The sequence below is a fragment of the Notechis scutatus genome, chromosome Z (genome assembly GCF_049901735.1).
Source record: "Notechis scutatus isolate UNSWTSFEM ecotype Mainland chromosome Z, rNotScu1.2, whole genome shotgun sequence".
Lineage (NCBI taxonomy): Eukaryota > Metazoa > Chordata > Lepidosauria > Squamata > Elapidae > Notechis > Notechis scutatus.
In genome coordinates, this window is record NC_142025.1 from 122,135,099 (window position 1) to 122,162,506 (window position 27,408).

At 53.0% G+C, this 27,408-nt stretch overlaps 1 protein-coding gene across 1 annotated transcript in view; it reads left to right on the forward strand.

Moving 5' to 3' along the window:
• Nucleotides 1–12,601: 12,601 nt before the first annotated feature.
• LOC148129209 (sentrin-specific protease 3-like) overlaps nt 12,602–27,408 on the forward strand; it is a 31,532-nt gene continuing 16,725 nt past the window's right edge. Inside the window, 9 exon segments of the mRNA XM_087947608.1 lie at nt 12,602–12,773; nt 20,504–21,208; nt 21,210–21,381; nt 21,384–21,461; nt 25,420–25,532; nt 25,534–25,568; nt 25,570–25,721; nt 26,375–26,461; nt 26,464–26,492. Coding sequence (XP_087803734.1) covers nt 20,516–21,208; nt 21,210–21,381; nt 21,384–21,461; nt 25,420–25,532; nt 25,534–25,568; nt 25,570–25,721; nt 26,375–26,461; nt 26,464–26,492 — 1,359 coding nt within the window. The 5' untranslated portion in view covers nt 12,602–12,773; nt 20,504–20,515.

The window sequence follows — 27,408 nt, forward strand, 5'->3', positions numbered from 1 at the left end:
TTCTTCTTTCTTTCTTTCTTTCTTTCTTTCTTTCTTTCTTTCTTTCTTTCTTTTCTTTCTTTCACTTTCTTTTCTTTCCTTCCTTTCTTTCTTCATCCCTTCCCTTTCTCTCCTTTCTCAGGGGGCACAGGTTGGGCTAGATGACCTACAAGGTCCCTTCCAACTCTGATTTTCTTTCTTTCTTTCTTTCTTTCTTTCTTTCTTTCTTTCTTTCTTTCTTTCTTTCTTTCTTTCTTTCTTTCTTTCTTTCTTTCTTTCTTTCTTTCTTTCTTTCTTTCTTCCTTCCTTCCTTCCTTCCTTCCTTCCTTCCTTCCTTCCTTCCTTCCTTTTTCTTTCTTTCCTTCCTTCCTTTCTTCATCCCTTCCCTTTCTCTCCTTTCTCAGGGGGGGCAGGGGTTGGGCTAGATGACCTACAAGGTCCCTTCTGACTCTGTCATTCTGTTCTTCCTTCCTTCCTCCATCCCTTCCCTATGAAACTCCCACAACCTCCATCAACAAGGTCCCTCATGAAGAGATCAACAGAGTTGGGTGGGACCTTGGAGCTCATCCAGTCCACCCCCAACCCCGCCCCAAGCAGGGAGACCCTACACCATGTTTGACAGAGGGGCAAGTCCAATCTCTTCTTCCAAGCTTCCAGAGATGAAGCTCCCACCATTCTTGAAGAAGAAAATAAGAAGAAGGGACCTTGGAGGTCATCTAGTCCGACCCCCCCAGCCCCCAAGCAGGGAGACCCTACACCATTTGGGACGGAAGGCGGTCCAGTCTCTTCTTGAAAGCTTCCAGGGATGAAGCTCCAACCATTGCTGACTAACAGAGTTATAAGAGAGCTGGAAGGGACCCTGGAGGTCATGTAGTCCAACCCCATATAGAACAGAATAATGGAATAGAGTAGAATGTAGAATAGAACAGAATAGAAATAAGCATAGAATAGAATATAAAATAGAATGGAATAGGATAGGATAAGAGAGAACAGATCATCAGAGTTGGAAGGGACCCTGGAGGTCATCCAGTCCAACCCCCATCTCCTCCCAAGCGGGAGACTCTACACCATTTCTGACCGATTGGCAGTCCAGGCTCTTCTTGAAAAGCCTCCAAGGATGAAGCTCCCACAACCTCAACAACGAGATCCATCCTGAATAGATGAAGAGTCGGAAGGGACCCTGAAGGTCATCCAGACCAACCCCCCCTCCTCCCAAAGCAGAGACTCTTCATCATGAAATAAAGAAAGAAAAGAAAGGAAAGAAAGGAAAGAAAGAAGGAAGGAAGGAAGGAAGGAAGGAAGGAAGGAAGGAAGGAAGGAAGGAAGGAAGGAAGGAGAGAGATTAACAGAGGTGGAAGGGACCTTGGAGGTCATCCAGTCCAACCCCCGGCCCAAGGGGAAGACCCTAACACCATTTCTAACAGATTGGAGTCGAATCTCTTCTGGAAAAGCCTCCAGGGATGAAGCTCCCACAACCTCAACAACGAGATCCATCCTGAATAGATGAAGAGTCGGAAGGAACCCTGAAGGTCATCCAGTCCAACCCCCCCTCCTCCCAAAGCAGAGACTCTACATCATGAAATAAAGAAAGAAAGGAAAGAAAGGAATGAAAGGAAAGAAGGAAGGAAGGAAGGAAGGAAGGAAGGAAGGAAGGAAGGAAGGAAGGAAGGAAGGAAGGAAGAGAGATTAACAGAGGTGGAAGGGACCTTGGAGGTCATCCAGTCCAACCCCCGCCCAAGGGGAAGACCCTAACACCATTTCTAACAGATTGGAGTCGAATCTCTTCTGGAAAGCCTCCAGGGATGAAGCTCCCACAACCTCAACAACGAGATCCATCCTGAATAGATGAAGAGTCGGAAGGGACCCTGAAGGTCATCCAGTCCAACCCCCCACTCCTAAAGCAGAGACTCTACATCATGAAATAAAGAAAGAAAGAAAGGAAAGAAAGGAAAGAAAGAAAGAAAGAAAGAAAGAAAGAAAGAAAGGAAGGAAGGAAGGAAGGAAGGAAGGAAGGAAGGAAGGAAGGAAGGAAGGAAGGAAGGAAGGAAGGAGAAAGAGATTAACAGAGGTGGAAGGGACCTTGGAGGTCATCCAGTCCAACCCCCGCCCAAGGGGGAGACCCTAACACCATTTCTAACAGATTGGAGTCCAATCTCTTCTGGAAAAGCCTCCAGGGATGAAGCTCCCACAACCTCAACAACGAGATCCATCCTGAATAGATGAAGAGTCGGAAGGAACCCTGAAGGTCATCCAGTCCAACCCCCCACTCCTAAAGCAGAGACTCTACATCATGAAATAAAGAAAGAAAGAAAGGAAAGAAAGGAAAGAAAGAAAGAAAGAAAGAAAGAAAGAAAGAAAGGAAGGAAGGAAGGAAGGAAGAAGGAAGGAAGGAAGGAAGGAAGGAAGGAAGGAAGGAAGGAAGGAGAGAGATTAACAGAGGTGGAAGGGACCTTGGAGGTCATCCAGTCCAACCCCCGCCCAAGGGGGAGACCCTAACACCATTTCTAACAGATTTGAGTCCAATCTCTTCTGGAAAAGCCTCCAGGGATGAAGCTCCCACAACCTCAACAACGAGATCCATCCTGAATAGATGAAGAGTCGGAAGGAACCCTGAAGGTCATCCAGTCCAACCCCCTGCCCTCAAATATTGGAACGCTGCTCTCCTGTCTGCCCTGGTCCTTTGGTTTGAAAGGTTGATCCTCGACTTAGGAACGGTTAATCAAAGGGTCGGACTTAACCACGGAACTGGGGAGGGGGGTGGACGGGGAAAATGCCCGTCTCAAGGGACACCGAACCGAGGCGAGAGAAAACGCAGCTTTGCAACCCAGCTCATGGATAAGCAACAACCAAAGACAAACTTTTCCCTTTCCCCTCCTTTTCTCCACCCCCCTTTTTGGGGGTGTGGGGGTAGTGATGGTGGTGCATCGTGCAACTTTTGGACGTCAGGCCCAGCCGCTGAAAAAGAAACCTCAACAAAGGAGAGATGACATCGCGGCGGGGGTGTGTGTGCGTGTGCGAGCGGTCGCGTGGCAACGGGAGGTGCCATCCGAGGCCGCCCGTTGCGTTGGGGGTCGCACGGCCTGGGAAAAGCAAACCCCACCCCCCCAAAAAAAAAAAAACAGAAAAGGCCAAACTAAAAAAAACAAAAACAGAAAGAGCACCATAAAGAACATTTGCACGATTTTGTGGTTCGGGCGGAAGCGGAGGTCAGACAGTGGGGAAGAACGGGGGACCGGGCCGGAAGTCGGGAGAGGTCCTGCGTCCCAGACGAGCAGCGCGGAAGAGGAGGCGAGGCAGCTTTGTTCCCAGGGTGCGCGTGAGCAGAGCGGTCCTGCGTCTCGGGAAGAGGAGGCGAGGCAGCTTTGTTCCCAGGGTGCGCGTGAGCAGAGCTGCCAGAAGGCGAGAGCAGCTGAAGACAAAGAAGGGGCGATTCGGGAGGAAGGCTGGGAGGGATAAAAGTCAGCCCTCGATGACGAACTCTTGGCAGGAAGCAAGGTTGAAGTGGAAGTGGAAGCTCACAGGCTGCAAGGTCTAGTTACGCCTTAGACGCTGGGTGACTTTGGGCCAATTGCCGGGAGACGGGGAATTCTAGTCCCGCCTTAAATGCTGCATGAATTTGGGCCAATCGCCATGAGACAGGGAGTTCTAGACCCGCCTTAGACGCCGGGTGACTTTGGGCCAATCACCAGGAGAATGAGAGTTCTAGTCCCTCCTCAGGCACGAAAGCCAGCTGGGTGACTTTGGGCCAATCACCAGGAGACAGAGAGTTCTAGTCCCGCCTCAGGCACGAAAGCCAGCTGGGTGACTTTGGGCCAATCACCAAGAGAATAAGAGTTCTAGTCCCGCCTTAGGCACGAAAGCCAGCTGGGTGACTTTGGGCCAATCACCAGGAGAATGAGAGTTCTAGTCCCGCCTTTAGGAATGAAAGCCAGCTGGGTGACTTTGGGCCAATCACCAGGAGAATGAGAGTTCTAGTCCCGCCTTAGGCATGAAAGCCAGCTGGGTGACTTTGGGCCAATGACCAGGAGACAGAGAGTTCTAGTCCCGCCTTAGGCACAAAAGCCAGTGGGTGACTTTGGTCCAATCACCAGGAGAATGGGAGTTCTAGTCCCGCCTTTAGGCATGAAAGCCAGCTGGGTGACTTTGGGCCAATGACCAGGAAGAATGAGAGTTCTAGTCCGCCTTAGGCACAAAAGCCAGTGGGTGACTTTGGTCCAATCACCAGGAGAATGGGAGTTCTAGTCCCGCCTTAGGGCACGAAAGCCAGTGGGTGACTTTGGTCCAATCACCAGGAGAATGGGAGTTCTAGTCCCGCCTTAGGCACGAAAACCAGCTGGGTGACTTTGGTCCAATCACCAGGAGAATGGGAGTTCTAGTCCCGCCTTAGGCACGAAAGCCAGTGGGTGACTTTGGTCCAATCACCAGGAGAATGGGAGTTCTAGTCCCGCCTTAGGCATGAAAGCCAGCTGGGTGACTTTGGGCCAATCACCAGGAGACAGAGAGTTCTAGTCCCGCCTTAGGTACTGGGAAAGCCGCTGCGTGACTTTGGGCCAATCCCCAGGAGAATGGGAGTTCTAGTTCCACCTTAGGCACAAAAGCCAGTGGGTGACTTTGGTCCAATCACCAGGAGAATGGGAGTTCTAGTCCCGCCTTAGGCACCGAAAGCCAGCTGGGTGACTTTGGGCCAATCCCCAGGAGAATGGGAGTTCTAGTTCCGCCCTTAGGCATGAAAGCCAGCTGGGTGACTTGGTCCAATCACCAGGAGAATGGGAGTTCTAGTCCCGCCTTAGGCATGAAAGCCAGCTGGGTGACTTTGGGCCAATCACCAGGAGACAGAGAGTTCTAGTCCCGCCTTAGGTACGAAAGCCGGCTGCGTGACTTTGGGCCAATCCCCAGGAGAATGGGAGTTCTAGTTCCACCTTAGGCACAAAAGCCAGTGGGTGACTTTGGTCCAATCACCAGGAGAATGGGAGTTCTAGTCCCGCCTTAGGCACGAAAGCCAGCTGGGTGACTTTGGGCCAATCCCCAGGAGAATGGGAGTTCTAGTTCCACCTTAGGCACAAAAGCCAGTGGGTGACTTTGGTCCAATCACCAGGAGAATGGGAGTTCTAGTCCCGCCTTAGGCACGAAAGCCAGCTGGGTGACTTTGGGCCAATCCCAGGAGAATGGGAGTTCTAGTCCCGCCTTAGGCATGAAAGCCAGCTGGGTGACTTTGGTCCAATCACCAGGAGAATGGGAGTTCTAGTTCCGCCTTAGGCACAAAAGCCAGTGGGTGACTTTGGTCCAATCACCAGGAGACAGAGAGTTCTAGTCCCGCCTTAGGCACGAAAACCAGCTGGGTGACTTTGGTCCAATCACCAGGAGAATGGGAGTTCTAGTCCCGCCTTAGGCACGAAAGCCAGTGGGTGACTTTGGTCCAATCAGCAGGAGACAGAGAGTTCTAGTCCCGCCTTAGGCACGAAACCAGCTGGGTGACTTTGGTCCAATCACCAGGAGAATGGGAGTTCTAGTTCCACCTTAGGCACAAAAGCCAGTGGGTGACTTTGGTCCAATCACCAGGAGAATGGGAGTTCTAGTCCCGCCTTAGGCGCGAAAACCAGCTGGGTGACTTTGGTCCAATCACCAGGAGAATGGGAGTTCTAGTCCCGCCTTAGGCACAAAAGCCAGTGGGTGACTTTGGTCCAATCACCAGGAGAATGGGAGTTCTAGTCCCGCCTTAGGCACGAAAACCAGCTGGGTGACTTTGGTCCAATCACCAGGAGACTGGGAGTTCTAGTTCCGCCTTAGGCACGAAAAACCAGCTGGGTGACTTTGGTCCAATCACCAGGAGAATGGGAGTTCTAGTCCCGCCTTAGGCACAAAAGCCAGTGGGTGACTTTGGTCCAATCAGCAGGAGACAGAGAGTTCTAGTCCCGCCTTAGGCACAAAAACCAGCTGGGTGACTTTGGTCCAATCACCAGGAGAATGGGAGTTCTAGTTCCACCTTAGGCACAAAAGCCAGTGGGTGACTTTGGTCCAATCACCAGGAGAATGGGAGTTCTAGTCCCGCCTTAGGCACGAAAGCCAGCTGGGTGACTTTGGGCCAATGACCAGGAGACAGAGAGTTCTAGTCCCGCCTTAGGCACGAAAACCAGCTGGGTGACTTTGGTCCAATCACCAGGAGAATGGGAGTTCTAGTTCCGCCTTAGGCACAAAACCCAGTGGGTGACTTTGGTCCAATCACCAGGAGACAGAGAGTTCTAGTCCCGCCTTAGGCACGAAAACCAGCTGGGTGACTTTGGTCCAATCACCAGGAGAATGGGAGTTCTAGTTCCACCTTAGGCACAAAAGCCAGTGGGTGACTTTGGTCCAATCACCAGGAGAATGGGAGTTCTAGTCCCGCCTTAGGGCGCGAAAACCAGCTGGGTGACTTTGGTCCAATCACCAGGAGAATGGGAGTTCTAGTCCCGCCTTAGGCACAAAAGCCAGTGGGTGACTTTGGTCCAATCACCAGGAGAATGGGAGTTCTAGTCCCGCCTTAGGCACGAAAACCAGCTGGGTGACTTTGGTCCAATCACCAGGAGACTGGGAGTTCTAGTTCCGCCTTAGGCACGAAAACCAGCTGGGTGACTTTGGTCCAATCACCAGGAGAATTGGAGTTCTAGTCCCGCCTTAGGCACGAAAACCAGCTGGGTGACTTTGGTCCAATCACCAGGAGAATGGGAGTTCTAGTCCCGCCTTAGGCACAAAAACCAGCTGGGTGACTTTGGTCCAATCACCAGGAGACTGGGAGTTCTAGTTCCACCTTAGGCACGAAAACCAGCTGGGTGACTTTGGTCCAATCACCAGGAGACGGTGAGTTCTAGTCCCGCCTTAGGCACAAAAGCCAGTGGGTGACTTTGGTCCAATCACCAGGAGAATGGGAGTTCTAGTCCCGCCAGGCACGAAAACCAGCTGGGTGGCTTTGGGCCAATCACCAGGAGACTGGGAGTTCTAGTTCCACCTTAGGCACGAAAACCAGCTGGGTGACTTTGGGCCAATCACCAGGAGAATGGGAGTTCTAGTCCCGCCTTAGGCACGAAAGCCGACTGGGTGACTTTGGTCCAATCACCAGGAGAATGGGAGTTCTAGTTCCACCTTAGGCACAAAAGCCAGTGGGTGACTTTGGTCCAATCACCAGGAGAATGGGAGTTCTAGTCCTGCCATAGGCATGAAAGCCGGTTGCGTGACTTTGGGCCAATCACCAGGAGAATGAGAGTTCTAGTCCTGCCATAGGCATGAAAGCCGGTTGCGTGACTTTGGGCCAATCACCAGGAGTCTGTTAGTTCTAGTCCTGCCTTAGGCACGAAAACCAGCTGGGTGACTTTGGGCCAATCACCAGGAGACGGTGAGTTCTAGTCCCGCCTTAGGCACGAAAGCCAGCTGGGTGACTTTGGGCCAATCACCAGGAGAATGGGAGTTCTAGTCCCGCCTTAGGCACGAAAGCCGGCTGGATGACTTTGGGCCAATCACCAGGAGACGGTGAGTTCTAGTCCCGCCTAGGCACGAAAGCCAGCTGGGTGACTTTGGGCCAATCACCAGGAGACGGTGAGTTCTAGTCCCGCCTTAGGCACGAAAGCCAGCTGGATGACTTTGGGCCAATCACCAGGAGACGGTGAGTTCTAGTCCCGCCTTAGGCACGAAAGCCGGCTGGGTGACTTTGGGCCAATCACCAGGAGAATGGGAGTTCTGGTCCCGCCTTAGGCACGAAAGCCAGCTGGGTGACTTTGGTCCAATCACCAGGAGACGGTGAGTTCTAGTCCCGCCTTAGGCACGAAAGCCAGCTGGGTGACTTTGGTCCAATCACCAGGAGAATGGGAGTTCTAGTCCCGCCTTAGGCACGAAAGCCAGCTGGATGACTTTGGGCCAATCACCAGGAGACGGTGAGTTCTAGTCCCGCCTTAGGCACGAAAGCCGGCTGGGTGACTTTGGGCCAATCACCAGGACACGGTGAGTTCTAGTCTTGCCTTAGCCACGAAAGCCAGCTGGATGACTTTGGGCCTATCACCAGGAGACTGTGAGTTCTAGTCCCGCTTTAGATACAAAAGCCGGCTGGGTGACTTTGGGCCAATCCCCAGGTGTCTGTTAGTTCTACTCCTGCCTTAGGCACGAAAACCAGCTGGATGACTTTGGGCCAATCACCAGGAGAATGGGAGTTCTAGTCCCGCCTTAGGCACGAAAGCCAGCTGGGTGACTTTGGGCCAATCACCAGGAGAATGGGAGTTCTAGTCCCGCCTTAGGCACGAAAACCAGCTGGATGACTTTGGGCCAATCACCAGGAGAATGGGAGTTCTAGTCCCGCCTTAGGCACAAAAGTCAGCTGGGTGACTTTGGGCCAATCACCAGGAGAATGGGAGTTCTAGTCCCGCCTTAGGCACGAAAGCCAGCTGGGTGACTTTGGGCCAATCACCAGGAGAATGGGAGTTCTAGTCCGCCTTAGGCACGAAAGCCAGCTGGGTGACTTTGGGCCAATCACCAGGAGAATGGGAGTTCTAGTCCCGCCTTAGGCACGAAAGCCAGCTGGGTGACTTTGGTCCAATCACCAGGAGAATGGGAGTTCTAGTCCCGCCTTAGGCACGAAAGCCAGCTGGGTGACTTTGGGCCAATCACCAGGAGAATGGGAGTTCTAGTCCCGCCTTAGGCACGAAAACCAGCTGGGTGACTTTGGGCCAATCACCAGGAGAATGGGAGTTCTAGTCCCGCCTTAGGCACAAAAGTCAGCTGGGTGACTTTGGGCCAATCACCAGGAGAATGGGAGTTCTAGTCCCGCCTTAGGCACGAAAGCCAGCTGGGTGTCTTGGAACTTGAAAGATTAGCAACATTAACTGGCCAAACGCATAGCCAGATTTTGAGAAACACTGGTGGACTATGAGTCCATTGTCTATGGCTGTGCATTACCTATGTGGGCCATGTGAGGGCGCTGTTGTTCCAGAAATAGTGGAACAGAACAGCAGAGTTGGAAGGGACCCTGGAGGTCGTCTAGTCCAACCCCCTGCTCAGGCAGGAAGCCATGTAACATTTCAGATAAATGGCTGTCCAGTCTCTTCTTAAAAACCTCCTGCGATGAAGCATCCACAACTTCTGGTGGCAAGCAGGTCCCTGGCTTAATTTTCCTCACTATCAGGAAGTTTCTCCTGAATTCCAGGTTGCTTCTCCTCCTGCCTTTGGGTGCTTTGGAGGATAACTTGACCGTCTCCTCTTTTGGGGGGCTGCCCCTCAAATATTGGAAGATGCCATCATGTCCCCCTCAGTCCTTCTTTTCATTAAATTGAATCCATCCAATTTCTGCAACCGTGCTTCGTATATTTTATTCTCCGGTCCTCTAATCCTCTTTCTTGCTCTTCTCGGCACTCTTTCCAGAGTCTCGGCCTCTTTTATTTTATATTTTATGGCGATGTAAAAAAACAAAACCCAAGGGAGTCAAATCCCCATTTCTGTGAGTCAGGCAGTGCCCCACCCAGCTGCTCCTCCAATTATGTATGTATGTATTATTTTATTTTTATTATCATTATCATTATTATTAAGTTTATTAGAACATTATTATTAATATATACAATGACACATACAGTATTCTGATGAATTACATAATACAAATGTTTATTTTAAGCATTAAACGTTTAACAGAATACACAAAAAATAAGATTCATTAAACAAACCCTTCGTTTTTTCTTGTTTTTGTTCTTGTTTGTGTGTGTGTGTTTTCTGATTTTTGGTTTGTTCTGTTATTTGGCGTTACTTCAGGTTCTAGAATAACAGCATCCTCCTCTTCACTGTCTGATAATATGATTGCCTCTTCTTTTTGATTTTTAGCTCCAATACGAACATCTCCCATTTTGATAGATAGATAGAGATATAGACATAGATATAGACATATATAGATATATCTATACCTATATTTCTATTATCTACTTTTAAGAGGTTCATCCTGGCCATCTTCCTCTTCCATCTCATTTATTTATGTATGTTTTATTGATCCCACTTATCGACTGCCATCATTACCACACAGTAACTATGGACAAGCTATGATTAAGAACGATTAGAGTTTGGGTTCACCCCCCCCCAGCATTCAGTTCCAAAACCACCACCCACACCCTTTTTTGAGGGGGGGGGAGATTTTTGCATCTGGTGAGTCAAAGTTCAGGGACTAATCTGCCCGTGTTATCAGTCCAGATATCCTGTTTGTTTTATCTAGGATTAAATAAACGCAGCTCCTTTATCTCTCTCTCTCCTTCCAATTTATACTGTGTTATTTCTCTGCATCATAAAATGTATGGGGATATATGCCTAATTTTGTATTTATCTATTCATTTTGTCATGTTTATGTAGTGTAAATTACAACATCTCATTTTAATGTATGCTGATTAGTATACATGCAAAATGACAATAAAGTTATATATTATATATATCTTCTTCTATATATATAAAAGCAAAATGCCCCTCATGTATCATCACAAAATCTCCAAAACCATAAAGCCTACAAACTTGAAATTGGGCACGTCTGTTCCTCTTCGCTTGTAGGGGCTCACTAAGAAAGGAGTTTTCTAAATGACCATCAGAGCATTAGTATTTCCTATGTTGTTGTTGTTGTTGTTAACATGCTCTGATGTTCTGCTCCCCCTCCCCACCTGAAAAGAAATCTCTTCCAAATGCAAAACACAGTTTCAGTTTTAGTTTCACAGCAGCACCAAGCAGCTTTAATCCAGAACAGTTGAGCTAAGCCACGCCCAGGCTCCTTGCTGTCTCCTCCTTGCTCACCCAGCAAATACTCTTTCAGTTTCAAACAGCCCTCCACTCTCTCACACACTGACAGGACGCTAGCCGGATGGAGGCTGGGAGGCAGAGGCAGAATTCTACTCCCCCGTCTTATTTTCCTCCCCAAAAACTAAGCCCCACGGCCTAGTTTTGTAGCAAAGCACACAGGGATGGAACTAGTAAAGAATAAACTGTATGTTAAGATAGAGAGGTAAGCAATATGATGATGCTGGTTAATGATTGTTAAGATTATTAGACCTAATGTCGTATATTTTCCAGTAGAAGATTACGTTGAGGAAGAAATGAAGAGTTACAATGTGGATGATCTTTATTGTAAGGCTAGAGGATTGATTGATGCAATGAATATTGGAAACTTGGATTGTAATAGCCAGATATATTTTTAATAGAAAATATCTGCTTTTCATGGAAGATGATAGGTTCAAGTTACAAAAATAAATAAAAAACTTATTCCCAAACCCCCAACCCTCAAAAAGGAAAGCAGGACCGGTTATAAAACTCATTGAAGTTGCTTTTAGCAATGGGCGTTACTTGAGAAAAGCAGTCGTAACTCACTCCTTTCAGGGCTGTTGCAAGTTTGAACCCTCGCTAAAGGATCGGTTGTAAATGGAGGACAACCTGCGTTAGATAGCCAAAAAGGCATTCAGAGTTGTTAACCTAATCTTACGTAGCTTTTTCTCTGGTAATATCACACTACTAACTAGGGCATACAAAACATTTGCTAGAACAATACTCGAATACAGCTCATCAGTCTGGAACCCACATTACGTATCTGATATTAGCACAGTTGAGAAAGTCCAGAAATATTTCACAAGAAGAGTTCTCCACTCCTCTACTCGTTGCAGAAGACCTTATGCCACCAGACTTGAAATTCTACACCTAGAAAACTAGAACTACACCGTCTTCGATCCGATCTAAGTATAGTATGTAAAATCATACATTGCAATGTCCTACCTGTCAATGAATACTTCAGCTTCAACCATAACAACACAAGAGCAAACAATAGATACAAACTCAAGGTAAACCGCACCAAACTTGATTGCAGGAAATACGACTTCAGCCACAGAGTGGTCAATGTCTGGAATACTCTACCTGACTCTGTTGTTACATCCTCAACCCCCCACACCTTTAACCTCAAACTAACCACTGTGGACCTCACCCCTTTCCTAAGAGGTGTGTAGTGCACCAACGTGCCTACCATCCCTATCCTAATGTTTATTTTTTATTTTTCTCATATGTATCCATTTCATGTGTTCATAACTATGTTTATACTTATACCGTCCCTGTCCCATTGTTTCTTTTATTTATTTTTCTTATATGTATCCTCTATGTATCTTATATATATTTCTTCAATGTATTCCATGTATTCATAACTACGTTTATCCTTATACCGTCCCTGTCCTATTGTTTCTTTTATTTATTTTTCTTATATGTATCCTCTATGTATCTTATATATATTTCTTCAATGTATTCCATGTGTTCATAACTATGCTTATCCTTATAGCGTCCCTGTCCCATTGTTTCTTTTATTTTTCTCATATGTGTCCATTTCATGTGTTCATAACTATGTTTATACTTCTACATATTGTCTTGTAAGCGATTGACAAACCAAATAAAATAAATAAATAAATAAATAACCCCCCCCCCCGAAGGCGGCGCCCAATCCCGTCGTGCCTCGCGCGAAAAGGAGCGGGGAGGGGGGGGTAGAAGGAGGAGCCCTCGGGCGGAGAGGGGCGTGAAAGGCGGCGGCGGCGGCAGCGCGTGACGTCACACGCCCGAGCACCCTTGCGCGCGCGCGCTCTCTCTCCCTTCGTCGATAGGCGTTCCCCGCCCTTTCCACCCGACGCCGTTTGATGACGCCATAGGGCGGCGCCGGCAGCCGCGGCAATTTGTGAGAAAAGGAGGCGGCGGCGGCGGCGGCGGGAAGAGAGAGCGAGCGCGGAGCCTCCCTTGCGGCCCGGCCTGTCTTTCCCCGGAGGGCCGCGCCTGGGGTCGCTGCGCGGACGGTGAGGCTCGGACCCCTCTTCCCCCAGCCCCCCACCCCGGCCTCCCTTACCTCCGCCCCCTCCCCCCGGGCGCCCCTCCGTCGTGCCCCGCGCGCCATGCGGCCCCCGACCGACCCCCCCGGCCACGCCCCTCTCGCGCCGGGTCCCGCCCCTCTCGCCCCTCGGAGGTCTCGTCGGCCGCCCCCAGTGGCTTGTGGGGAGCGGGGGAGCCCCTGAGTGGCCCCGTGGGTGGGAGGGGGCCCTGGGCTGCCTGGAAGGGAGGGGGGAGGGCTTACCCACTGACCTCCCCCTCCCCAAATCTAGCCTCGATTTCCTTGGTGGGAATTGGGGGCAGGGGGACCGAGAAGGGAAGGTCCAGTCTTGGCCACTTTAGGAGTTGGGGACTACGACTCCCAGCATTCCCCACCTGGCCACGCTTTAAGACACCTGGACTACGACCCCCAGGATGGGTTAGGGTTAGGTTTGAGGAACTCTAGGAGTTGAAGTCCAGCTTACAGCCTGGCTGGCTGGGGAATTCTGGGAGTTGAAGTCCAGCTTACAGCCTGGCCGGTTGGGGAACTCTGGGAGTTGAAGTCCAGCTTACAGCCAGGCCAGCTGGGGAACTCTGGGAGTTGAAGTCCAGCTTACAGCCAGGCCAGCTGGGGAACTCTGGGAGTTGAAGTCCAGCTTACAGCCAGGCCGGCTGGGGAATTCTGGGAGTTGAAGTCCAGCTTACAGCCTGGCCGGCTGGGGAATTCTGGGAGTTGAAGTCCAGCTTACAGCCTGGCGGGCTGGGGAATTCTGGGAGTTGAAGTCCAGCTTACAGCCTGGCCGGTTGGGGAACTCTGGGAGTTGAAGTCCAGCTTACAGCCTGGCCGGTTGGGGAACTCTGGGAGTTGAAGTCCAGCTTACAGCCAGGCTGGCTGGGGAACTCTGGGAGTTGAAGTCCAGCTTACAGCCTGGCGGGCTGGGAATTCTGGGAGTTGAAGTCCAGCTTACAGCCTGGCCGGTTGGGGAACTCTGGGAGTTGAAGTCCAGCTTACAGCCTGGCCGGCTGGGGAATTCTGGGAGTTGAAGTCCAGCTTACAGCCAGGCCAGCTGGGGAACTCTGGGAGTTGAAGTCCAGCTTACAGCCTGGCCGGTTGGGGGAACTCTGGGAGTTGAAGTCCAGCTTACAGCCAGGCCGGCTGGGGAACTCTGGGAGTTGAAGTCCAGCTTACAGCCAGGCCGGCTGGGGAACTCTGGGAGTTGAAGTCCAGCTTACAGCCAGGTCAGGTGGGGAACTCTGGGAGTTGAAGTCCAGCTTACAGCCAGGTCAGGTGGGGAACTCTGGGAGTTGAAGTCCAGCTTACAGCCAGGTCAGGTGGGGAACTCTGGGAGTTGAAGTCCAGCTTACAGCCAGGTCAGGTGGGGAACTCTGGGAGTTGAAGTCCAGCTTACAGCCAGGCCGGCTGGGGAACTCTGGGAGTTGAAGTCCAGCTTACAGCCAGGCCGGCTGGGGAACTCTGGGAGTTGAAGTCCAGCTTACAGCCAGGCCGGCTGGGGAACTCTGGGAGTTGAAGTCCAGCTTACAGCCAGGTCAGGTGGGGAACTCTGGGAGTTGAAGTCCAGTTTACAGCCAGGTCAGGTGGGGAACTCTGGGAGTTGAAGTCCAGCTTACAGCCAGGTCAGGTGGGGAACTCTGGGAGTTGAAGTCCAGCTTACAGCCAGGCCGGCTGGGGAATTCTGGGAGTTGAAGTCCAGCTTACAGCCAGGTCAGGTGGGGAACTCTGGGAGTTGAAGTCCAGCTTACAGCCAGGCCGGCTGGGGAATTCTGGGAGTTGAAGTCCAGCTTACAGCCAGGTCAGGTGGGGAACTCTGGGAGTTGAAGTCCAGTTTACAGCCAGGCCGGCTGGGGAATTCTGGGAGTTGAAGTCCAGCTTACAGCCAGGTCAGGTGGGGAACTCTGGGAGTTGAAGTCCAGCTTACAGCCAGGCCGGCTGGGGAACTCTGGGAGTTGAAGTCCAGCTTACAGCCAGGCCGGCTGGGGAATTCTGGGAGTTGAAGTCCAGCTTACAGCCAGGCCGGCTGGGAACTCTGGGAGTTGAAGTCCAGCTTACAGCCAGGCCGGCTGGGGAACTCTGGGAGTTGAAGTCCAGCTTACAGCCAGGTCAGGTGGGAACTCTGGGAGTTGAAGTCCAGCTTACAGCCAGGCCGGCTGGGGAACTCTGGGAGTTGAAGTCCAGCTTACAGCCAGGTCAGGTGGGGAACTCTGGGAGTTGAAGTCCAGCTTACAGCCAGGCCAGCTGGGGAACTCTGGGAGTTGAAGTCCAGCTTACAGCCAGGCCGGCTGGGGAACTCTGGGAGTTGAAGTCCAGCTTACAGCCAGGTCAGGTGGGAACTCTGGGAGTTGAAGTCCAGCTTACAGCCAGGTCAGGTGGGGAACTCTGGGAGTTGAAGTCCAGTTTACAGCCAGGTCAGGTGGGGAACTCTGGGAGTTGAAGTCCAGCTTACAGCCAGGTCAGGTGGGGAACTCTGGGAGTTGAAGTCCAGTTTACAGCCAGGTCAGGTGGGGAACTCTGGGAGTTGAAGTCCAGTTTACAGCCAGGCCGGCTGGGGAACTCTGGGAGTTGAAGTCCAGCTTACAGCCAGGCCGGCTGGGGAACTCTGGGAGTTGAAGTCAGCTTACAGCCTGGCCGGCTGGGGAACTCTGGGAGTTGAAGTCCAGTTTACAGCCTGGCCGGTTGGGGAACTCTGGGAGTTGAAGTCCAGCTTACAGCCAGGCCAGCTGGGGAACTCTGGGAGTTGAAGTCCAGCTTACAGCCTGGCCGGTTGGGGGAACTCTGGGAGTTGAAGTCCAGCTTACAGCCAGGCCGGCTGGGGAACTCTGGGAGTTGAAGTCCAGCTTACAGCCAGGTCAGGTGGGGAACTCTGGGAGTTGAAGTCCAGTTTACAGCCAGGTCAGGTGGGGAACTCTGGGAGTTGAAGTCCAGCTTACAGCCAGGTCAGGTGGGGAACTCTGGGAGTTGAAGTCCAGCTTACAGCCAGGTCAGGTGGGGAACTCTGGGAGTTGAAGTCCAGTTTACAGCCAGGTCAGGTGGGGAACTCTGGGAGTTGAAGTCCAGCTTACAGCCAGGTCAGGTGGGGAACTCTGGGAGTTGAAGTCCAGTTTACAGCCAGGTCAGGTGGGAACTCTGGGAGTTGAAGTCCAGTTTACAGCCAGGCCGGCTGGGGAACTCTGGGAGTTGAAGTCCAGCTTACAGCCAGGCCGGCTGGGGAACTCTGGGAGTTGAAGTCCAGCTTACAGCCTGGCCGGTTGGGGAACTCTGGGAGTTGAAGTCCAGTTTACAGCCTGGCCGGCTGGGGAATTCTGGGAGTTGAAGTCCAGCTTACAGCCAGGCCAGCTGGGGAACTCTGGGAGTTGAAGTCCAGCTTACAGCCTGGCCGGTTGGGGAACTCTGGGAGTTGAAGTCCAGCTTACAGCCAGGCCGGCTGGGGAACTCTGGGAGTTGAAGTCCAGCTTACAGCCAGGCCGGCTGGGGAACTCTGGGAGTTGAAGTCCAGCTTACAGCCAGGTCAGGTGGGGAACTCTGGGAGTTGAAGTCCAGCTTACAGCCAGGTCAGGTGGGGAACTCTGGGAGTTGAAGTCCAGCTTACAGCCAGGTCAGGTGGGGAACTCTGGGAGTTGAAGTCCAGCTTACAGCCAGGTCAGGTGGGGAACTCTGGGAGTTGAAGTCCAGCTTACAGCCAGGCCAGCTGGGGAACTCTGGGAGTTGAAGTCCAGCTTACAGCCAGGCCGGCTGGGGAACTCTGGGAGTTGAAGTCCAGCTTACAGCCAGGCCGGCTGGGGAATTCTGGGAGTTGAAGTCCAGCTTACAGCCAGGCCGGCTGGGGAACTCTGGGAGTTGAAGTCCAGCTTACAGCCAGGCCGGCTGGGGAACTCTGGGAGTTGAAGTCCAGCTTACAGCCAGGTCAGGTGGGGAACTCTGGGAGTTGAAGTCCAGCTTACAGCCAGGCCGGCTGGGGAACTCTGGGAGTTGAAGTCCAGCTTACAGCCAGGTCAGGTGGGGAACTCTGGGAGTTGAAGTCCAGCTTACAGCCAGGTCAGGTGGGGAACTCTGGGAGTTGAAGTCCAGCTTACAGCCAGGCCGGCTGGGGAATTCTGGGAGTTGAAGTCCAGCTTACAGCCAGGTCAGGTGGGGAACTCTGGGAGTTGAAGTCCAGCTTACAGCCAGGCCGGCTGGGGAACTCTGGGAGTTGAAGTCCAGCTTACAGCCAGGTCAGGTGGGGAACTCTGGGAGTTGAAGTCCAGTTTACAGCCAGGCCGGCTGGGGAATTCTGGGAGTTGAAGTCCAGCTTACAGCCAGGTCAGGTGGGGAACTCTGGGAGTTGAAGTCCAGCTTACAGCCAGGCCGGCTGGGGAACTCTGGGAGTTGAAGTCCAGCTTACAGCCAGGCCGGCTGGGGAATTCTGGGAGTTGAAGTCCAGCTTACAGCCAGGCCGGCTGGGGAACTCTGGGAGTTGAAGTCCAGCTTACAGCCAGGCCGGCTGGGGAACTCTGGGAGTTGAAGTCCAGCTTACAGCCAGGCCGGCTGGGGAACTCTGGGAGTTGAAGTCCAGCTTACAGCCAGGCCGGCTGGGGAACTCTGGGAGTTGAAGTCCAGCTTACAGCCAGGCCGGCTGGGGAACTCTGGGAGTTGAAGTCCAGCTTACAGCCAGGCCGGCTGGGGAACTCTGGGAGTTGAAGTCCAGCTTACAGCCAGGCCGGCTGGGGAACTCTGGGAGTTGAAGTCCAGCTTACAGCCAGGTCAGGTGGGGAACTCTGGGAGTTGAAGTCCAGCTTACAGCCAGGCCAGCTGGGGAACTCTGGGAGTTGAAGTCCAGCTTACAGCCAGGCCGGCTGGGGAACTCTGGGAGTTGAAGTCCAGCTTACAGCCAGGTCAGGTGGGGAACTCTGGGAGTTGAAGTCCAGCTTACAGCCAGGTCAGGTGGGGAACTCTGGGAGTTGAAGTCCAGTTTACAGCCAGGTCAGGTGGGGAACTCTGGGAGTTGAAGTCCAGCTTACAGCCAGGTCAGGTGGGGAACTCTGGGAGTTGAAGTCCAGTTTACAGCCAGGTCAGGTGGGGAACTCTGGGAGTTGAAGTCCAGCTTACAGCCAGGCCGGCTGGGGAACTCTGGGAGTTGAAGTCCAGCTTACAGCCAGGCCGGCTGGGGAACTCTGGGAGTTGAAGTCCAGCTTACAGCCAGGCCGGCTGGGGAACTCTGGGAGTTGAAGTCCAGTTTACAGCCAGGCCGGCTGGGGAACTCTGGGAGTTGAAGTCCAGCTTACAGCCAGGTCAGGTGGGGAACTCTGGGAGTTGAAGTCCAGCTTACAGCCTGGCCGGCTGGGAACTCTGGGAGTTGAAGTCCAGCTTACAGCCTGGCCGGCTGGGGAACTCTGGGAGTTGAAGTCCAGTTTACAGCCTGGCCGGCTGGGGAACTCTGGGAGTTGAAGTCCAGCTTACAGCCAGGCCGGCTGGGGAACTCTGGGAGTTGAAGTCCAGCTTACAGCCAGGCCGGCTGGGGAACTCTGGGAGTTGAAGTCCAGCTTACAGCCAGGCCGGCTGGGGAACTCTGGGAGTTGAAGTCCAGCTTACAGCCAGGCCGGCTGGGGAACTCTGGGAGTTGAAGTCCAGCTTACAGCCAGGCCGGCTGGGGAACTCTGGGAGTTGAAGTCCAGCTTACAGCCAGGTCAGGTGGGGAACTCTGGGAGTTGAAGTCCAGCTTACAGCCTGGCTGGCTGGGGAATTCTGGGAGTTGAAGTCCAGCTTACAGCCAGGTCAGGTGGGGAACTCTGGGAGTTGAGGTCCAGCTTACAGCCAGGCCGGCTGGGGAACTCTGGGAGTTGAAGTCCAGCTTACAGCCAGGCCGGCTGGGGAACTCTGGGAGTTGAAGTCCAGCTTACAGCCAGGTCAGGTGGGGAACTCTGGGAGTTGAAGTCCAGCTTACAGCCAGGCCGGCTGGGGAACTCTGGGAGTTGAAGTCCAGCTTACAGCCAGGTCAGGTGGGAACTCTGGGAGTTGAAGTCCAGCTTACAGCCAGGCCGGCTGGGGAACTCTGGGAGTTGAAGTCCAGCTTACAGCCAGGTCAGCTGGGGAACTCTGGGAGTTGAAGTCCAGCTTACAGCCTGGCCGGCTGGGGAACTCTACAGTCAGTCACTGTTTTCAGTGCCGTTGCATCTAAGGAACGGTCACTAAACAGTTGTAAGCCAAGGACTATCTACCTGTATGGGCAGCTCAAGCCAAGTGGGCCAGTGGGCAAGTAAATGTCATAGCCAGCTGCTCACCAAGTAAATGCAGGTGAAGCATCTTCTCCCAACAACGGCGTGTCATTTAAAGATAAAGCAACCACAGTCAATCCATCAGAATAGGGCTGGAATGGGACCTTGGAGGTCTTCTAGTCCAGCCCCCTTACTCAGGTCGTGCTGGCGTTCAAATGACCCTTGAACAGCGAAGAGGGGAAAGGAAGAACTGCCCAGACTCCAGAGAGTCGTCACAGGCAGGGTTGACTCTTTTGGAAGCCGCTGTGGGAGGGGAACATGGGTGGCTTTGAAAATGCTCTGGCCTTTGCAGTCTGATCTGTTTTTAAAGTGGTCGCCGCCATGGACAAAATGGTGGAAATTGTGGCTAAAGTCTGGGTTAAGGAGCCAGTTTACGGCCTACTTAGAAACGAGGAGACGGTGAGTTCTAGTTTTGGCCTAGGCATGAAATCCAGCTGGGTGACTTTGTGCCAATCACCAGGAGACGGTGAGTTCTAGTCCCACCTTAGGCATAAAGCCAGCTGGGTGACTTTGAGCCAATCACCAGGACAGAGAGAGAGGATTCCAGTCCCTGTTTAACATGAAAGCCGGCTGGATGACTAGAGAAAGAGAAGGGAGTGTTATGCATGCTTGGCACCTCAAGTTACTTACAAGGTGGTCAAGATGGAGTAAGTAGCTAATAGATAGGGCTGCACTCAACAGGGAATGAGCTGAAGTCCCCCTAACTGCTGTGGGTTCCTCTGATTATCCAGGCACCGTCTTGGGGTCCCCCAGGGCCTGCGAGAAAATTTTGGTGGTCTGCATAGAAACCCCCAAAGCAATTAATTCGGGGTACGTGGGAATACAAGGCGGCGTCGCTTGCATTGCGAGCAACACGTAGTGAGGGGAGGGGGAAAGGGCAGAGGGGAGGAACTTGCCCCATGCATCCCACGCGCCTCTCGTGGCCACCAGGCTGCTTCTTCCGCTTCTTCCTTCTTCTGCTTTTGGCTGCACGCAAGGAAAGCAGCCAAAGTCTTTCTTTCTCTCCCCAAACTCCGCCAGAAATGAGTCTTTGGGACCCTGCAAGGCCCTCCTGCTCCACTTGGCACGACAAGTCTCATTTCTGGCGGAGTTTGGGGGAGAAAAAGAAAGACTTCTGTGACTTCTGCTGTTTTCCTTGCACGCAGCCAAAAGTCTCCCTCCCCTCTCTCTCCCGCTGAGAACGGAGCTGGAGATCCCAAATAAAGATGGGTAGGAAAACGGGGTAGGGGATTTTCCTGCAGACGTTTTTTTGGGGGATTTTCCTAGGGTCTCCGGTCCGCAGGATTTAAAATTAGGAGTTTGGTGGTCCCTGAGGTCCAAAAGGTTGGCCCCAGGGAGTGAAATCGGTTTCGGGAGGCTTCTGGTTTGAAGCCCACCTGTCACTTCTCTCTCTCTCTCTCTCTCTCTCTCTCTCTCTCTCTCTCTCTCTCTCTCTCTTTCTTCCTCCCTTCAGCCCATCGGAGCGATGAAGGAAAGCATCCAAGACAAGAAGTATTGGGGGGCCTCCCCCGGCCTCCCCGACCCCATAGGACACCCAGACCCATTTTGCCAGCCTTCCCGGGGATGGCGGGACCCGGAGCGCCAACGAGGCGGCTGCTTCGAAGGGAGCCGGCGCCTGGCCTGCGCCCAGAAGCCCCTCCCCAGTTTCAACCCCTTGTCCTCCAGCAGCGACGAGGAACAACGCGAGGGCCGATGGGATCTCTCCCGCGTCTCCAGCTGGGGGGTGGCGGAGGCCCCCTCGGCGCCGTCCCGGCACAAGGCCCCCCGGGGGAAGCTGGGCAGGAGCGGCAGGCAGGGGGCCTGGCCTTTCCACGTCGCCCAGGCCCGGCGGCGCCCGCAGCTCCTGGGGGCCTCCAGACATTGTTTCCGCCGTAGGCGACAACGAGCGCTGCGCGCCTTCCGCATGTTCCTGTACTCCAAGAGCTCCCTGGCTTTCCACTGGAAGCTGTTGGGCAAGATGGCCGCCAAGGGACGCCGGCGGGGAGGGGCCAAGCGGGCCCGGTTGTCCATGTCCCTCTCCCCCGGCTCCCAGCCCGATGGCGACCACCTGCCCGTCTTTAAGGAAAGCTGCCCTTTGGGAGCGGAGGCGGAGGACTGCCAGAGCGCGGCCAAGGGCCGGCCCCACCCTTCTGAGCCCTGCCTGGACTACGCCTTGGGCGGGAGCCTTCCCGCCGTCTCCATCCACGCCTCAGCACTCCCGCCTCGGCCTGCTGGGGGCCCTGATGGACGAGGCGTCCCCCTATCCTCAGTACATGGAGCTCCAGCGGGTGAGCTTCGAGAAGGAGCCCGGCGCGATGGAAGTCGGGGTGGAAGAACCGGCCGCCCTGCTCAAATACCCGCCCGGGGGCTTCAACTGTCCCCCAGGACTAGGAAGATGGGAGACCCTCAGCACGGCTTGGACGGAGATGGAGGTAAAAAAGACAGTCTGGATGTGTGTGTGTGTGCGTGCGTGCGTGTGTGTTTTCCTGCTCTAGAACTCAGATCCAGTCTAGAACGAAGGATGGGCGGAAGGTTGTCTTTTCAAATTGCAGCATTAACTGTTCTCTGGGCCCGGCTATTTATTGATCCGAACGAGATAAATTAGAAGATGAATCCATAACGCGCCCCGAAAAGGCAAAGCAGTATTTTTCAAATGACTTCCGAGAGGGGTGGACTTCAACTCCCAGAATTCCCTAGCCAGCATAATCAGTTCCCCATTTAATGGTCAGGCCATGTGTTCTGACCGAGGCTTTCTGAGACGATAACAATCACACGCTTAGTCCCCCAAAAACCCTCTTTATATTATTTCAACGGCTGTGAATTATAGTCATTCCCAGCCCGTAATGAGACCCAAACAGTCCAACAGAAGTTCTGCCACCGCCCTTCGGGATAAGGCTGATCAGCACCCACCTTTAATCTCCCTTGAAATGGTGCCAGAGCTTCAGATTTTAAAACCGACCGCAAGGAAACGAAGGTTGCTTCCTGCGAAGACTCCTCTCCCTTTGCTTCTCCTTTATGTCATGGGAGGGGCCAATCACCTCCAAGCCTCACTCCCCAATCGCCCCTTTTGTCTTATCCGTTCTTGCCTTCTGGCGGCTCTGTGCAGGCGCGCCGTGGGAACGGGCTCCCGCTGTCCCTCTTCCTCGCTGCTATCAGATTCTAGAGGCTCTGAAGTCGGCACACAACTCCCTGATGGCCCCATCTCTGTATCGGACGCAGATTTCCGAGTCCTCCCCCCCCCCACCCGGACTCCAGGAATGGCCCGTGTTCCTCCCCACTGTCCGACTCTGCTGCCGTCTCCACAGGCCGCCGGCAGACCACAACACCATGTAGCCCATATTTAACCTGTTTATTAATTTAGCTTGCCGTGGGTTGTTCATTTTATTTTGCTGAACTCAAGGTATATTACTTCAATCGCATTCCCGCTATTAAGAAAGCTACCCAATCAAATAAAATTTTTAAAAAAAGTGCGGTAAAGAAACTCCGGCCCCAATGTGTCCTTGTCCCATCCAGGCTGAATTCTGGAGAATCCAGGCTGAATTCTTGCTGGCTAGGGATTTCTGGGAGCGCCTCTCAGGCCGAGACTCAGGGATGGGGAGGGTAAAGGCCGAGCGATTTGGGTATAGTCACTCCGTCGTGCTGTGGAGTGGTATCACAGGCTGTTGGGACTTGATGTGTGGGGGTGGTTATAAGGATTGTCTCCCGGGGTCTCATTTTGTGGTTTGGAAAACTGTTCGGGAGGAGGCCTCCATCTCTGGCACCCAATCTGGGTCAGTGATCGGGAACTGTTCTGACCCAAACCCTTGTCCAATAAAACCAACACGAACCGAAGGGAACGGAAACCTTTTAATGATTCTTAACGAATCCCCGGTTAAAAGGCTGCTGCAAACTAATTTAAGTTTGATAAGCACAAGCCTCGCCAAAACTGCGCGAGGCTGCCAAGAATAACAGGTAAGAAATATTTCACAACGCCAGAGTCTTCAAATAGCAACTTAAGATACTATAATGCCCACGAGGCTGAGTTTCAAAACGTCTTTGCTTCCTGCAAAGAACGTCCTATTCACAGCTGGCTTTTATCTCCTTGAAGGAGGGGGCCATTACCTTGCAGCCTTACTTCCCGAGTCGCCTGTGCTGCTGCAGCTGCTCTTTCCTACGAGCAATCCTGCGCGCCCTTGGCACAGGCTCCTCGGGAACCTCCTCATCGCTGCTGCCACCCCCAACAATCTCTGAAGGCAGCAGTCCACTCCCTGATGGTCCTGGCCCCTCCTCAGACTCCTCGCTCTCCTCCGCCGCCCGCACCTGCTGCCGGTGAACCACAACAGGGACTTCTCTCTAGCACCAATGGCAACTTTATAAGACCTGTGGTCTTCAACTCCCAGAATTCCCCAGGCAGCTGGGAGTTGAAGTCCGCAGGTCTTGAAAGCTGCCACGGTCGGAGAACCCTGCCCTAGCCGAGAGCGTTGCGTTGGGCTATACGTGGGACATCCATTCGGTTTGGCAGATACCAAGATTGTTGGGCGAGCCAGTACAAAAACAGCCGTGGGCGTGACCGAAGAAACGGGCCTTTCGCCAATCAATGGGAGCCCTGATTTAACACCAGTGTATGTCCTTAGGAGGAGGAGGGCGTGGCAGCTCAAGGAGACAGGAGCCCAACGACTCCCATGGATCCCACAGCACACCAGGCCCTCCTGCCCTCAGCGTACACTGAGCTTCAAGGAGGACTTGGGAACCAATCGAAGCGACCTTGCTTCCTGCAAAGAGTTAATCATTGAGGGCTGACTTTTATCCCTTATAGGAGGGGCAATCACCTTCCAGCCTTACTCCTGAGTCGCCCCTTTTGTTTCAGCTGCTCTTGCCTTCTAGCAGCTCTGTGCAAGCTCTCTTCCCACGCTTTGCCCAAATTCACGTTCGTCGCCTCGGTGACCCTAACGTCCTCTTGACGTTCCCCTTCTCCCCTTTGGCCTTCAACCGATTGTCAAAAGCACGCGCAAAACAAACCCCCACAGCGATCGGAACAACAAACGGAAGGAGGGAGGCTTCAGGGGAACCCTCGCCCAAGACCAGCCGGAATGCAGAGTTGGAAAGGACCCTGGGGGTCTTCTAGTCCAACCCTCCTCCTCCCCCCCACCCCCGGCTTGTTCTGACCTAAAGCGCCAAAACTATATTGACTATATTTCAAACGCAGTGCTGACAATGAGGACTCAGCACGGAGTCTCTGAGATGCACAGGCTGCGGCAACGAACCAACGAATGAATTGTTTCCCGCAAAGCCCCTCCCCCAATTAAATCATGAGTCTCAAGCCAAACTCTTGTCGTTCGCCGGCAGCCGGTGCAGACGGCAGCGGAATCGGACAGTAGGGAAGAATGGGGACCAGTCAGGGAGTCTGGAGAAGACTCGGATGAGGGTCCGATGCAGGGATGGGGCCAGGACCATCTGGGGGTGGGGTGCTGCCTCTGTAGCCTCCGGAGTCTGGCAGCAGCGAGGAAGAGGAGCCAGGGGAGCCTGTTCCTAGAGCACATGCACAGAGCTGCTAGGAGGCAAGAGCAGTTGAGACAAAAGGGTCGACTCAGGAGTAAGGCTGGAAGGTGATTGCCCCTCCCATAAGGGATAAAAGTCAGCCCTCAATGATGAACTCTTTGCAGGAAGCAAGGTCGTTCGATCGGTTCCAAGTCCTCCTTGAAGCTCTGTGTGTACGCTGGTTGGTTTTTTTCTTGTACTGCCGGTTGGTTTCTTTTATAGTTAATTTGCATACTTCTGTTTTTGGCAGCTTTCCACAACACTGAAAGGTGGGTGCTTATCTTGGGGGAACTGTTTAAGATTAGCTCTGGCTGGGAATGAAAGCAGTTCCCAGCATTGCAATAAAGTAGGTTTTGCTTTGAAAACAAGTTGGCAATTCATTACGATTGACGAAGCCTCGGTCAGAACAGAAACTTCCAAAACTTCGAAAGGATTTATTGGGAGTTAACATGTCGGCACTGCCTGGGTGTAGCCAGACTCTGTGGCGCATGATTCATTTTCACCTGACCCTGGTTTTCCCCCCACCCCTCTGGGCGTATCATCATTCATATTCTCCAATGAGACACGCCCATTGCCCAGAATCATCGATCATGGTCTCCGGTTAGAATTTTGCATGGCAGAAACGTCAGTCGCCTAGTTGCTATCGTTGGAAAAAACTAGTTACGGAATGCGCTTTCGGTTTCCCAGCCGCCGCACCGCTCCCCCTCCTCCCTTTCTGTTGGCAGCTCTAAAAAGACCGTAGAACTATTTGATGAGGTTGACATTCGGCTCCCCTCACTTCCCGGCGACGGCCATTCCGGCTGGGGAAACTTCCGGCTGGAAGCACACGCACACACACTCCCCAAACTTCTCTCCCCCGCCCCTGTCCTGCAGATGCTCTGGATGCCCTTCCCAACGGCTTTGCCTGTCTCCCTCCGGTGGACGGCGAACTCTGCTCCTTGCCTGGCTTGCCGGGCGCCACAATCCTCATCAGCAACGTCTGTAGCAGCCGGAGGCCACGTGGCCGAGGAACTTTTCCAAGGGGCCGGGACAGCGGCCGGCGGATCCTTTGGCCGGCCGGGTGGAAGGCGAGGGCCGTCCGGTCGAGGCGGTTCCCGAAGAGATCGAAGAGAGGCCGGCCGAGAACGTGGCTCAGCCCGGTCTGCTGCGGGAGGAACACATCACGTGTGTGCACAGTAAGAGCAGCGTGTGTGTGCGTGCGCGCGTGTGTTTCAGTTGTTTGTGCGGAGAGGGAGGGGTTGGCCTCTCAAAAGAGTCCTCGCCTGAACAACCCACCATCGAGAAACCCCCCCCCCCAGTTCCTTTCGCTGAAGGAAACATCGGTTCAAGTGAGTTTTGCCCCTGTTGTTAAACGAATCGCCGCCGTTGTGTGATTTAGCCAGCCGGTTGTTAAGTGAGTCCATCTTCCCTTCCACCACCCCGCCCCGTTGACTTTGCTCTACCTGGAGAGGACTTTGCACCTCAGGCGCTGCGGCCGTCACAAAGCGAGTCGGTTTGAGGGGAACAGCTGCAACGGTCGTTAAGTGTGAGAAAAAAAAAACCGGTCCCAATTAATGTGATGTTAAACTAAACGGACCGTTTTTTGTTTTTTTTAAGTCGAGGACTCACCTGGGCAAAAGTTAGCAAATGAAAAAGGAGGGTTTAAAAAAATGGAACATTAAATGTGGATTAAACACCCACCCCCTTCCTCCCCCAGCGGCCATGGGAAGCCCCCTCCCAGTCCAGCCCCTTCCTCCCCTCCCACGTGGAGGCACCCCCTCCACAAACACAAAAAGCAGGTCAGGGAATTTGGGTGGCTTCCGCTTCCTTTCTCTCCTCCCCCCGCCAGGTATCTTGGACGAGTTCCTGCAGATGTACGGCAGCCTCATCCCCATCAGCGTGGACGAGGTGGTGGAGAAGCTGGAGGACATCTTTCAGCAGAATTCTCCACCCTCCAGAGGTGCGGTGTCCTCCCACACACACACACACACACACACACACAGCCCACCTTGGCTCCCCCTGGGAAGAAAAGCCCAGAAAGAGCCAAGCTGCAATTCAGGCGAATTAAAAGACGCAACTCTGTAGGTAACAAAATGAAATTCAAGGTAGAGACAAGGAAAGTCCGACACTTAGGCAGGAAAAACCCCAAAGGGCCCATATGGACCTATAGGAGAAACCAGGCTCCATAGCAGTCACTGGAATAAGAGATCTTGGAGTCTTAGTGGACAACCAGCTAAAGAGGAGCCAGCCGTGTGCACCTCTCTCTCTCTTTTCCTCTCTCTCCCTCTCTCTTTCTTCCTTTCTCTCTCTCTTTCTCTCTCTCTTCCTCTCTCTCTCTCTCCCCCTCTCTTTGTCTCTTTCTCTCTTCCTCTCTTTTCCTCTCTCTCTCTCTCTCTCTTCCCCTCCTCTCTCTTTCTCTCTTCCTCTCTCTCACTCCCCTCTCTCTCTTTCTTCCTCTCTCTTTCTCTTTCTCTCTCTTCCTCTCTTTTTCTCTCTTCCTCTCTCTCTTCCTCTCTTTCTCTCTCTCTCTCTCTCACACACACATACACACACACGCATGCACGCACACACACCCTCTTCCATTCTAGAAGAATTTTCCAGACCTCCCTAATATCCTGGAGATAGTTTAACGGTTTAACAGGTTACCAGAGTGGGAAGGGACCTTATAGGTCATCTGAGTCCAACCCCCCACCCCATCCTACACCATTTCTGATAGAAAACCAGCAACCTCAGAGAGCATCATACACCCCACAGTGGTCGTGATCCTTCTGTTCTTCCTCCTCCTCCTCTTCCTCCTTCTCGTCCTCGTCTTCTCTTCCTCCTCATCGTTCTTTTCCTCTTCTTCCTCCCCCTCTCCTCCTGCTCCTTCTCATCCTCCTCATC